Source organism: Oncorhynchus mykiss, chromosome 13, assembly GCF_057628025.1.
Source record: "Oncorhynchus mykiss isolate SJ-2025 chromosome 13, ASM5762802v1, whole genome shotgun sequence".
In the NCBI taxonomy this organism is placed as follows: Eukaryota; Metazoa; Chordata; class Actinopteri; order Salmoniformes; family Salmonidae; genus Oncorhynchus; species Oncorhynchus mykiss.
This window is the reverse complement of record NC_143034.1, coordinates 24,665,001-24,678,243: the sequence shown is the minus strand read 5'-3', so window position 1 is coordinate 24,678,243 and position 13,243 is coordinate 24,665,001. Positions and strand designations below refer to the sequence as shown.

The window sequence follows — 13,243 nt, the reverse complement described above, 5'->3', positions numbered from 1 at the left end:
TTTTAATTGAAGCTTTATTTATCCAGGAAAGACCCATTGAGTTCAGAAGACCTCTTTTCCACTTGACAAGTGTTCATTGGAAAATCAGCAGGATGAGAACACCAAAGGAAGGAATTCACGTGGACAAAGGTTGAATAAGGTTTATGGACATAGGTTTGATGAGTTATAAATTGTAGTGATTGTCATGTATTTGGCACAGTAGGCTACTTTTGATTGAAAGTCTTTGGGGGTGTTTGTTTCAGCATTTTACACCAATGTCCTGCAGATGTTCTAATCTCCCACTATATTGAAAAATGAATCAATCTAAACAACTGTGGAATAAGTGTATGTTTATAGGCCTACAGTACACGAAGAATAAAAAGTCGGTCTGTGAAATAGTCGTCCAACATCCCCATCCGCGCATGAAGACGTTCCAGAACTGGTCATGTGATCTAGAAGTTAGCACTCGCTCGAGCCTTGCACTCGGGCTGCAGTGTTTTGCCCGGAGAGAGTTGAGCCTGAGCGAGGTGTGCAGAACTGAACTGGAGTTGTGCAATGGAGACGTTTTGGCAAGAATGAAACTTCAAAAGAATGAAACTATACAATATGATGCAAAACTATATGAAACAAAAGTAAAACTCTATGAGTTCGCGTTGCACCACGCATAGACCACTTGGAATTGTGTGGTTTCTGCCACAAGGAGACTGGACTTTGTCTTTAGGTAAGCACTTTACGCCTTCTTTATCCTAAAGTGTTTACAAACATTGGTTTCTTACTAATGCAGTTTTAACAATATTGTCGTTATGGCCAATTGAGGTATGAACCGTAAACGAATGATTACTTATTATTTTGATATGGTCATAAATACCGATTTTAGTTGACTTACAAATATATAGTTTATCGGAGACTTGGTCTTTCTGGTTGAATAAAGTCTAACAAAAGAATGCACGTTAAAGGGGCGATCAGCTGTTGCTACATCCAATGTTGGACTTCAATTACTGATATGTACCCATTGATACTTGAAGAATATAACTTGTAAATGGATCATGAGCTGTTGTCATACCACATCAGAACCCCAAATATACGCTTGTTTTACACCAATGTTTGTAAACAAAGTAAAAGTAAACAAAAACTATACAGCCTAAAAACATGGTTAAAACTATAATATTAATATCCTGAATGGTCAGTCCTTGCATCCATAGCTCTGTCTATAAATTTGAGAGTGATCGCATTTCTCCAGCCCCATCCCTCAGCTTTTTACCAAAACAGGGGCGTGGATCTCCTTTGTTATGATTTCAACTTCTGATTGCCGCTTTAAATAGTGTTAAAAGGATGAATGGTGTAACTCATAGCTGAAAAAAGGAATGTCCATATAGACATAACCTTTCCACTCGGGGATATGAAAGTCTGGATGTGAGTTTTTATGAGGAACCTGTAGTATCAAGTCAGACTTACTTGGAAAGTCCAAAGTGATGGATAATGTAGATTAATTGAGTTGTACGCATCAAGCAGTAACACATCTCTTAGTCTAATGCTTTTCCAGTCTAAGAGTAATAACACTTGCACCAATTTCTCCTGGCACAAATAAGAATTCCTCCTGTCCAATGTGCTGTATTTGACTAGGTCTTATCTACAGACTTAACTCCACTTCTGAGTACAGTACACTAAGACAACTTTAGTCATTCAGGGGTTTGCTACTTGTTTGGCCAAGAGATTTGGAACAAGTTTGAAAGAAGCAGGAATATGTCTGGAACAGACATCGAAAAGGGGATGTCAGACCATTTACTAGTCTGCTACGGTCATGTTCAGAGGTGGAGCTACTCTGACCGCGTTTGACCTGACCTGGTTCAGTTTGATGTGTTCAGATAAGCAGTACTTGTACCCCTATACAAACATATCATCATACACCACTACCATATCCTCAAGTAAACGTATGGAGGCAGTGTGCTCTCTCTCTCTCTCTCCCCTTGCTGCTCTGTGAAGCGATGGTGGGCTTACTTCCTATAGCTGGCCATTCAACTTTCCATCTTCCCATCCAAGAAGAGCGCATGGAAAACATTGGAGAACACATTGGCACAGACCTGGCTAGACCTGAACATACAGAAAACACACCACAATCGACTGCATCTCCTGCAACCCCATTGGTCAGTAATTGTTACCAGGTGTTTGTCAATAATCATTTTGGGGATCTTTTTCCTGGTTAAAGTTCAAGGGAGAGAGATCTTGGCGGCCGGTTGGTAGTTACACTGTTAAGAGGTTTTGAATCAGCAGATGGGATTTTTTTTTCTTTTTTTTTCTCACAATTGGACAACGGGTTTTGACCATGGATTGATTATGTTACTATGGTAATAGTCCCTTGTTTCCCATAGCCAGGCCCAGACTATGTCCTCACTGTAAGTTAAGCCAGATACTGTCTGTATCTCGCTCCAGGTGTTCTTTTCGTTTGGAGGGGAGCATGGAAGGTTATTTTAGTGGCCAGGAGTCTTTGTTTTCTACTGTATAAAGTACCTTGAGACTGAGACTAAAGTCTGATAACTGTTGGTCCAACAGGTGTTTGTGGATGTTGGACTGTAGACTTGTTTTGTTCACAAGAACCTAGATGTGTGACAGAGTAGTTACATATGTAGGTATACAGTCTGAAAGCTGCATGTCTAGGATGTACAGTGGGCCAAAAAAGTAATTATTTGCAAATTATGGTGGAAAATAAGTATTTGGTCAATAACAAAAGTTTATCTCAATACTTTGTTATATACCCTTTGTTGGCAATGACAGAGGTCAAACGTTTTCTGTAAGTCTTCACAAGGTTTTCACACACTGTTGCTGGTATTTTGGCCCATTACTCCATGCAGATCTCCTCTAGAGCAGTGATGTTTTGGGGCTGTTGCTGGGCAACACGGACTTTCAACTCCCTCCAAAGATTTTCTATGGGGTTGAGATCTGGAGACTGGCTAGGCCACTCCAGGACCTTGAAATGCTTCTTACGAAGTGTACCTACGATGAAAATTACAGGCCTCTCTCATCTTTTTAAGTGGGAGAACTTGCACAATTGGTGGCTGACTAAATACTTTTTTTGCCCCACTGTATACAGGCTCTTAACAGCCTGCTACGTAAACCTCTAGCTCCCTGACCCAAACAGGGCCGGCTACTGTAGTGTACGAAGGGCCCTCAGATATGATGAGCCGCTGGGCGTGGACCCCCTACTAAATAAATCATATTTTTGTGAGCCGCCAATGAAGTTCCTGAAAGCCACATGCAGCTCTCAAGCTTCGCAGTGACTATCACTGGTGCAGAGTAAGACGAGCAGGTGCAAAGGCTATTCAAATATTGATGGAAAAAATATAGGAAAGAAAGAAAGATTGATCAAATTTTAACCTAACATATTCTGTAGGTGTAATAAAACCAATATTTAATTTAGTAAAAATAGTATATTTTAAGGCTGACCCCATTTAGTCGACAGGTCGATTGTTTGGTCGATAGATTTTTTTTAGTGAGCGGATGGCAAATTTATACAAAAAAATTATGCCACACAAAGACACCTGTCTGATTCATACCTGTCTGAGTGGACTAATCCATTGTGGAGGCCTGTCTGAGTGGACTAATCCATTGTGGAGGCCTGTCTGAGTGGACTAATCCATTGTGGAGGCTGTGGGGATGGCACACCAGTATCACCAGTAGTACATTTACAATTCATTACCATAATTTCTAATCTACTATGTGTGTTTGGTTACGGTCATTTCTGTTAATGCATTCAATATATCATTATTACTGTCTTACTGTTGTCATTGTAGGAGTGGACACGTTGTTTGCAGAGCACTCAACCTAGGCTACACTTGTGAGAATTTGGGGGGGGTTAATTTCATTCCATTTACGATTTGTCAATTTATTAATTGTCTTTTGTTTGGAACACTCCTGTCAATGTTAAGTAAGGACGTGCACCTGATTACGCATATAGTATTACGCATAAGTAGGCCTAGGCTACCTGGCCTGTGCACAAAATGAGTCTTATAAATGTGCCCATTTGGGGATGTCTGATTAGTATTTCTGATTGTCTTAACTCACAACTCTCGGTCGACCAACAGCCTATCAACCAAACAATCAACCAGTCGACTAAATGGGCTCAGCCCTAATATATAAGGGCTATATAAACTCTGCGCCTCAAACGGCAAGCAAACAAAGTCTGTTTTTACATCCAAGATGTATTTTATTCGGGGACAGCCTGTCCCCTTCTGACCCTAGTTCCTGTGTTATTTGTTTGTTTTAGTTGGTCAGGACGTGAGTTGGGTGGGCATTCTATGTTTTGTGTTTCTAGGTTTGGTTTTCTGTGTTCGGCCTAGTATGGTTCTCAATCAGAGGCAGGTGTCGTTAGTCGCCTCTGATTGAGAATCATACTTCGGTAGCCTGGGTTTCACTGTTGTTTTGTGGGTGATTGTTTCCGTCTCTGTGTTTGTTCACCACACGGTACTGTTTTGGTTTTGTTCACGTTTATTGTTTTTGTATTAGTGTTCATGTTGAGTTTTTTTCATATTAAAAACATGGACATTTACCACGCCGCATCTTGGTCCGATCCTTGCTACACCTCCTCAGAAGAGGAGGAGGAAAACCTTTACACAGCCCTACTATATATATATATATATATATATATATATATATATATATATATATATATAATTTCCACTGACCCCTGGCACCCTGTTGCGGACCACCGGGTGTCCCTGGACCTTGGTTTGAGAACCCCTGAAATAGAGCATTGGCTAAGTCAGAGGTTGCAAATGCGGTCTAGACACATTTCTCTGACTTCTGAGGCAACATTGGAATATCCATGGTTTTGTAGTGGGCGATGTCATCAGGAAGCATGCACTCAAGTTACAGCCGTGAGGATTGTGCCCTTTTGTTCCCCAAAGACATATCCCACTGAATGCTTTCACAGGATCAGACTGTACCGGTGACTTTACTCCTGCACGGCATAGAAACACATACACACACACACTTTCTGTCTAGGTTCAAACATCTTCAATATCACTGGTTTTCCTAGTATGCCTTGAGGAAATGATTCTGTAACTGTATATTTAGGATTTACTACCCTGCCAGTTTTAAATTCATATTAACTCTCACTGTGGCCTACATAACGTTATACCTTTTATTTTATTTAACGTTTATTTAACCAGGCAAGTCAATTAAGAACACATTCTTGTTTACAATGACGGCCTGGCAAGAGGAAGAATACCTCCTGTTGGGACAAGGGCCGGGATACTACTGTGGATGCCCCAAAACTGGAGTTTTTGAAAAAAATGTCCTTCATTTTCAAGGGGAACTAAAGTCATTGGAATTCAGAATATGCCAGACAGAGAGGGTGTTGGAGCGCTCAGCAGACCCTGAACTGCTCTTCCCACATAATACTATATATGATGGACTACTTTGGTTTCCTTTCAACACCACAGAGTGCTGGTGTGTTCAGTTTGAGACCTAATGGAAGGGTTTGGGTGGAGTCGCCATAACTAACCAACATCCCTCTTGGTTTCTTGGCCTTGCTCCCTCCTTTCGTCTTTATCCATCCATCGCTCTTTCCTCTCCCTCCCCCATCTCTCTCTTTCTCTGCCCCATCCTTCCTGGTCTCCCAATCTCTGCTTCCCAGTGGCTAAGACATCTGAATAGAGAGAGAGAGACATTACACATACTTATTCTAAGTGGAGAACTACATCCTCAGTCTTCACCCTTATTTCTGGTTCTCATTTATTGGGGAGTGGCCCAGTGCTTTGAGTCATGTGACTCAATTCAGAATGTGCCAAAACAACTCCAAACTTTTCCACTTGGTGTTGACCATAGAGCAAAAATCATAGAGTGGAAAGTAAGTTTTGATAGGGCGGTGGTGGTGGTGCCTGGTGCTTGCTGTAACAACATATTAAGTTGAGGTGGTTGTGTTTATTTTGAGCTTGTATTCTCTCCATGTGTTTCTCTAGACACCTCTGTTCATGCTGGTCATTGGAATTGCAAAGTTTATCCTTCTAGTCACTGTAAACAACTACTATAGTATCATAACAAGCACCATGCCTACCTGGTGGGCTATGTACTGCTATGCAATGTTTATTATAGTGTTGCCACGATACCAATATCGCGATACTAGGAAGTAAGAACGCAAAGGAAACAAGAAATGAAGCGGAGTAAACTTCCTGAGGAGAACAGTCCTAATGTTGGAACCAAACAGCTTTATGTTGTCACCCAGAGTCATATTAGTTTCTTTTCCAGGCTATAGCACACAATATTTGACAAAAGTAGTCTTTAAAGGACCAGAGAGTTGATTGTTCTTTGTGTTTTCTTTTTTTGCCAAGGAAAATCCGGTACCGTCATATGGTGATACTGGTATCATGACAACACTAGTTCATGACTCTTTATAAGCTCCTGTGCTCAGTCACTACATAATCCCACTGAGAGTAATATGGGTCTACAAAGCATGTCAGAGTAGGAGCGCTGATCTAGGATCTGTCCATATAATCTAAGGATCTGTCCATATAATGTGATTCATTATGGGATCTTAGCTAGCGAACGTCTCCGCTGTCGTCGCGTAACTCAACGCGTGTTCTCTGGTTGTCTAAACCCACCGCGCGTGTCTCCTTCGAGCAGAAAGTTGGCCGGCACAACAGAGTGACGATGTCTGGCGCTTAATGACACTTGTTTGTTTCCTTGGAAGACTAAAGTGTTTTTTTTATTTATTTTTTAATGCAATTACTCAACTTCCTTTAAATAGTGCCAGGTTCTTCTTCCGTCCCCTTCAGGCCAAAGTCATCGTTCTTCTAGGTAGATTGTCTGGGTCGTTTATGGAACCACCTCAAGTATCTCTTTCTTTTCGTCTTTTTCTCTCCTTTTGTTCTTCTCTCTCTCCATTACAAAGCAATGGACTGCTCTGTAGCTACAGTATCTGTTGTTTAGCTTCAGTGTCTGTGTTTGGTCTTTCCCTTCCTTCCCAACGTACAGTCTGTGTTTTAGGTGGTTCGTGCTTGTCATAACTGCACGTAAAGGTTCTATTAGGCTAAGTCTTCATAGTTCGTATGGTGTGAACTTTCAAGCCATGTAGGGCCTCAAGCTTTCTCTTGGGACTACAGTTAGTTATATTACGTAACCAACAGAGTTTGGGGACTTATAGGGCATCAACTAGGAACCTGTGACTCTAGTGTGAATCTCATTCCGCTCTGTTGCCTCCAGGTCTCTCACCCTATCCAGTATTACTCCTGGGTCATGTTCAGTAGGGAGAACATGTTGTGAAATTGAGAGGTACTAGCTGAATATTTCCAATCAGAACACATGTTTTAGTTTTCTGTTGCAAAACATTTTTCTACGGTGTAGCCTGATGAACACTACCTCTGATGTTCCTTCTCTCTCTGGATCTGCCCTGTTCCGCCTCTCTTTGTTGATATTTCTCTCTCTTGCTCTCACAGCAACAAGAGGCCGTTGCACTTCAGTGCCTTATCATCTGGGTGGACAGAGGGGAGACAGAGGGGGAATTTATTGTCTGTGACTAAAGCCCTGAAGGTTCTTGGTGAATCTGGCAGAGGATGAATCAAAATAGGAAGAGAAGAAGGGGAAAGGTTATCTTCACTGTATGTCTCAGACAGCTCTGACATTTCCAAGATCTCTCTTTAATTGCACGCTAATGTTTCAGCACCAAACATATGGGTCACTTAGCCTGATCCCAGGTCTGTTTGAGCTGTCTTGTCGACCTATGTTCATTGTAACACGAAAGAGTCTGTACAGATCTGGGACCAGGCTATGGGCCGCTTGGTTCATCTGGTCCTGCATCAACTCCTCCTTAACCAGACACTGACCCACATACAGAACAGAAAAGCTATCTTGCCGTACGCAAACAGGATGGTCCGGAAAGTTCTTCATGTCAGTCTCTGCTATGAGATCAGCTCTGATTAAACTACTGCAAGAGTACCTCTGCAGCTGAGGAATCCTCTTCAAGCTGCCTGTGAGGCATGCCTTAAGTAAATAAACTGATCTCTGTCTCTCTCCCCCTCTCTCTAAAATACACATACACGCAGTCACACACACTCCCTACGCTAAGGTTGCCTATGGTCTGAGCAGTAACGGGACCCCCCCCCCCCCCCCCCCCCACTACCCCTCTTTATCTGTTATTACAGCAGGACCACTGCACAAGTATGATGGGCTACTCGGTAAGGACACACGCAGTTTTAAGCAGTATTCTCTCTGTGTGTGTGTGTGTGTGTGTGTGTGTGTGTGTGTGTGTGTGTGTGTGTGTGTGTGTGTGTGCGCGCGCTTGCGCATGTGCGTTTGTGTGCGTATGTGTTATAAAGTTGAGGTGATAGCTTCAACAGGTCCCCATAAACCACAGAAGTGTCTTGAGAGTGACAACAGATTGAGTCTAGACCTTAACAGAAGGTTTGGCCAAATGTGTTGTGTGAGGACTATTGTTTCTGTCTGTTTCTGTTGAGTTACTTTCTGCTTGCTGTTGTTAGGCCCCCAATAGGACATGCTTTGTGCATTAGGCTGTCTGGGTTGGTTCTCTAATAAAAGTTGTTTCTCCATAAGTCTCTGGCTGGCAATGATAGAGGATGGAAATTTTCTTTAAATTAGTGTAGGAGCTGGCAGATGTTGGCAGACGTCGTGTCATGCCAATCCTTTGTGATAATGTAAACCATGGCCTGTTGCGCACTCACACACACACACACACACATGTCAGAATAATGACTGATTATGCTACTAGTTGGTCTTTAAACCTCTATGCAAGAGGAATTTTGCTGAAAATTACATTTTTTTTTAATGAGTAACAGGGAGTGCTTCTCTAGTTGTGTATATCTACATTCTCAAACCTCAATTAATGAAAGGTTACTTACACACATGCGCACACGCTCAAACACACACAAACACCCACAGACACACACACACAGAGAGAGAGATTGGTCCTGTCTGTGGAACAGTGTGTCTCTGTGTTGCTGGATTGCAGTGCCAGGGGCCTGTCTGTGTTCCTGTGCGGAGAAACTCACTCCGATGTGTCTTAGTTAGTCTGCAGCTGAGGCACACTCACACGCGCACACTCACACTCACAGACACGGCCAATAACAACATTTCTCTGATTTGTGTGAATATCCTCTCTCTTTGATGACTATGATTATAAGCATGCATCACTTTGAAATGCTCCCTGGATGTCAACATTCTTGCCTTTGGATACAGTAGAGGCAATAGTCTCATCGTTTCCATCACCTAGATTCTCTCTGTTATTACTGTGCTCCAGAAAGTATCTCTGTTATTGACACGTCTGATGTGGTGACGTTTTCTCTTCCAGAGCTGGGTGTTGCCAGGGACCTCACCATGAGATATTATCACGATGCTTAGGTGCCGATAACAATATGTATTGCGATTCTACATGTATCACGATTGATCACGATGCTCTATATGTATTGCGATTCGATATTCCAAACATATTGCTCACTACACTATATGTCTGCTATAGAGGGACAAGAGAGAGCCGTGATAAAAACGAGTTCTGATCAGTCATGGAAATAAACGTGCTGAAAACATGTTGGCTCGCCATTTAAAAAAATTATATTATTGTGGCCAAGCTACAGGAGGAGAAATACCAAAGATGTGGTGCCGGTACAGCCGACTAGTGCTAGCTAATGTTAACTACCTTTTTTTAGAGAATCGATTCTTGGAGTCATAGAATCGATATAATATAGTCTAAATAATATTGTGATACTCTACTGTATCGATTTCCCCCCCCCCATCCCTATGGTCTTGTTTGTCTACACTCTCGTCTCGACCAAACTGAGCCAGTGGAGTGAACATAATGACATCTCCACAGTTCATTCTGCCTGAGCTGAACTGCCACTGTCTTCCTGTTAATCCCAATACCCAGCATGCACTGTGTGTCTCATGTTATGGTTTGTGACAGAGTGTTCACCCCAGATAGGTAGGTTCCATTCATTTTAATGAGAGGCATGCGTTCATAGTAGCCTACACACAGCTGTGCTATTGAGTGTAGGAACACACATCAGAGGATATGAGAGTTGCTATAGGAACTAGAATCGTCATAAAATCAGACTGTTCCTAGAACAGGGAAAAGGGATTTATGAGACAGTCATTTGATAGAGACACAGTCAGAACAGCAAGGAGTCCTGTCCAGGAAGTGTCCTCTGCAGCAGGTACTTAGTTGAGGTTTTGTTTTAATTTTCTCTGCTAGTCGACGGCTCTCGTATCAAACCAGACTTCCCCCTTTTTAAAGACGGGCTATATTTTTATTGTACCTTTATTAAATCATGTCGTCCCTTTGAGGTCAGAAGACTTCGTTCCCAATACCTTTTCTGCTGACAAGACAACAGGTGAACCTTACGGTTACGTTTTCCCAGTTGGGTTTTTACAACACACCATGGTTGGAGTTATAGAGTCATTTCCTGAGAAAGTCCCTTGACAATAACCTGGCTGGGTGAAGGAACATGTGTTCCTCCGTTATTACTGCGTTCCCCAACCTAAATAAAACAGACATGCAGAACTGAAGATAACCCCATGTCTCTGTGAGCCAGTCAGGAAACAGCAGGCCTGTACAACGACAGGCTTCCAGCCACAGACAGGCGGACCAGCTGGGGATAGGGAGGGACTGAAAACGCCTTTCACTTCAGGCCCATGGTCAGGTTTCTTTATAGTCGTTCATAATGGTAACGATAACCTCTGTATTTTAGTGTGGGAGGCTCATTCGAGAACAAATAGAAGACGTGGTTTCTGTTTGGAATGGGAGAATGCGGTGGAATGTTGAACGATGATGACACACTTAAAAGCCTCCATTACCCTGCACACAACACCTTGCAGAACTGATGAATAAGTGCCCTATTAATTCTGCTGATCTCCAGCTGAGAATGTCTTACCACAGAGACTCCTGCCAGTACTGCGCTATCTGACAGGAAACTACGCCGTTCCATTCCTCTCCTCTGTTTCTTGTATTCTCTTTTCCGGGGGATCACTTCCTTCCTGTTGGAGATGAAAGTGAATAGAACATCTCACTGAACTGCTGCCAGAGAGGGAAGAGAGAGAGAGGAGAGAGGGCAGGGGTCCTGCTAATGGCTTCAGCCTGGAATGGAGAGAGAGAGAGGGGGAGAGAGGAGAGAGAGAGCGGGGGAAAGAGGAGAGGGAGAGAGAGGAGAGAGAGAGAGAGGAGAGAGGGCAGGGGTCCTGCTAATGGCTTCAGCCTGGAATGGAGAGAGAGGGGGGGAGAGAGGAGAGAGAGAGAGAGAGAGAGAGAGAGGGGGGAGAGAGGAGAGAGAGAGGAGAGAGAGGGGGGGAGAGAGGAGAGAGAGGGGGAGAGAGGAGAGAGAGAGAGAGGGGGGGAGAGAGAGAGGGAGAGAGAGAGGGATGCACAACTGTCCCCTTTCATCTACAGCCTCCAATAACACCCCTCCACTACACACTTTCATTCTCGCACATAAACAAACACACAGACAAACACACAGACAAACACACAGACAGAAGAGTGGTGTCTTGCAGCCCTAGGTGTGAGTATGCCAGGGGATAACGCAGGTTGACATTTATTGGGAATCATTTTATCCTGGAGGCAGAACTGGGCTATTTCCACTAGATGGGACAGCTGCAATGTCAACATTGGCTGTATTGTAACAATTCTAAAATGAGCTTTTTGGTTTTAATTTTAGATTAAGGTTATGCATTAGGGTTAGCAGTGGGGTAACATCCATTTGAATTCAATCACTTTTTGACAGGCACCCCTTGTGGTTTGAACGAAACCTTCCATACATATTTGCCCGTTGTAGAAGTGCTCAGAAAGTTTCAGTTGAGATGTATATACTTTAAATCCTAGGTCATGGGTGTCATGCTCATGGATATCATTTCAATCATAGAAATATATTTCATAGAATGGACCTATCCCTTCAGACCACTGCAATTTAGCTGGTACACCATTGAAATGTAAATTTGATTGACATTTGAACTTCTAATTCAAATCAAATGTTATTTGTCACATACACATGGTTAGCAGATGTTAATACGAGTGTAGCGAAATGCTTGTGCTGTTTAGCAGTCTTATGGCCTTGAGATAGAAGCTGTTTTTCAGTATCCCAGCTTTGATGCACCTGTACTACCTTGCCTTCTGGATGGTAGCAGTGTGAACAGGCAGTGGCTCGGGTGGTTGATGTCCTTGATGATCATTTTGGCCTTCCTGTGACATCGGGTGGTGTAGGTGTCCTGGAGGGCAGGTGATGCATTGTGCAGACCTCACCACCCTCTGGAGAGCCTTGTGGTTGAGGGAGGTGTAGTTGCCGTACCAGGCTGTGATACACCCCGCCAGGATGCTCTCGATTGTACATCTGTAAAAGTTTGTCAACACCCCGCCAGGATGCTCTCGATTGTACATCTGTAAAAGTTTGTCAGGGTTTTGGGTGACAAGACAAATTTCTTCAGCCTCCTGAGGTTGAAGAGTCGCTGTTGCACCTTCACCACGCTGTCTGTGTGCGTGGACCAATTCAGTTTGTTCGTGATGTGCACGCCGAGGAACTTAAAACTTTCCACCCTCTCCACTACTGTCCCGTTGGTGTGGATAGGGGGGCTGCTCCCTCTGCTGTTACCTGAAGTCCACAATCATCCCCTTTGTTTTGTTGACGTTGAGTGAGAGGTTGTTTTCCTGACACCACACTCCACGGGGCCCTTCACCTCCTCCCTGTAGGCCGTCTCGTCGCTGTTGGTAATAAAGCCCACTACTGTTGTGTCATCTGCAAACTTGATGATTGAGTTACTAATTACTACTACGAAGATGACCGCCGTCCAACCACTGTCAAATGTCAACTTAAATGGTCATATCTATTCTATTGTCTATATTTCTATGATTTCAATACGTTTCCTATGGAAGATTTACAGTAGCAATTGAACACAACAGATATTCCCTTTCAAGGCAACATTCTCTGGCGTGTGGACCTCCAACCATCTCTGTGGTACTATTTGAAAGATGAAATGTTTCTTTTAATCCCATTTGAATACATTTATCAGCCAAAATATGACACCATCCCTGTATTCAAGAGCATGTTGTGTCACAACTGATGGCGGTCACAACACAAACACCTCAGATGGTGGAAAAAATGGTCTAAGCTACAACATATGCGAATATATTTTGATAATTGAGGTAAAACAAAATGACATACAGAGTTTAGTTTAAATTTAAAGGAATGCTGTCAAAAAGTGCAGGGTTAAGGTCAGGGTTAGGTTTAAAATCAGACTTTATGACTTTGTGGCTGTGCCAGCTAGTGACCATTCT

At 43.0% G+C, this 13,243-nt stretch overlaps 1 protein-coding gene across 7 annotated transcripts in view; it reads left to right on the top strand.

The window, feature by feature from the left end:
- The first annotated feature begins 443 nt into the window (after window positions 1-443).
- The window catches only part of LOC110485774 (ras and Rab interactor 2), a 50,678-nt gene continuing 37,878 nt past the window's right edge, over window positions 444-13,243 (top strand). For 4 of the 7 annotated variants that reach the window (XM_036940426.2, XM_036940428.2, XM_090195851.1 and 1 more), the window contains exon 1: window positions 1,928-2,123. In XM_036940426.2, the coding sequence (XP_036796321.2) occupies window positions 1,965-2,123 (159 nt within the window). In that variant the 5' untranslated portion in view covers window positions 1,928-1,964. Of the gene's footprint in view, window positions 701-1,927; window positions 2,124-13,243 lie in introns of those variants that run through there. The other 3 variants (XM_036940427.2, XM_090195854.1, XM_090195855.1) reach the window with 1 other exon arrangement.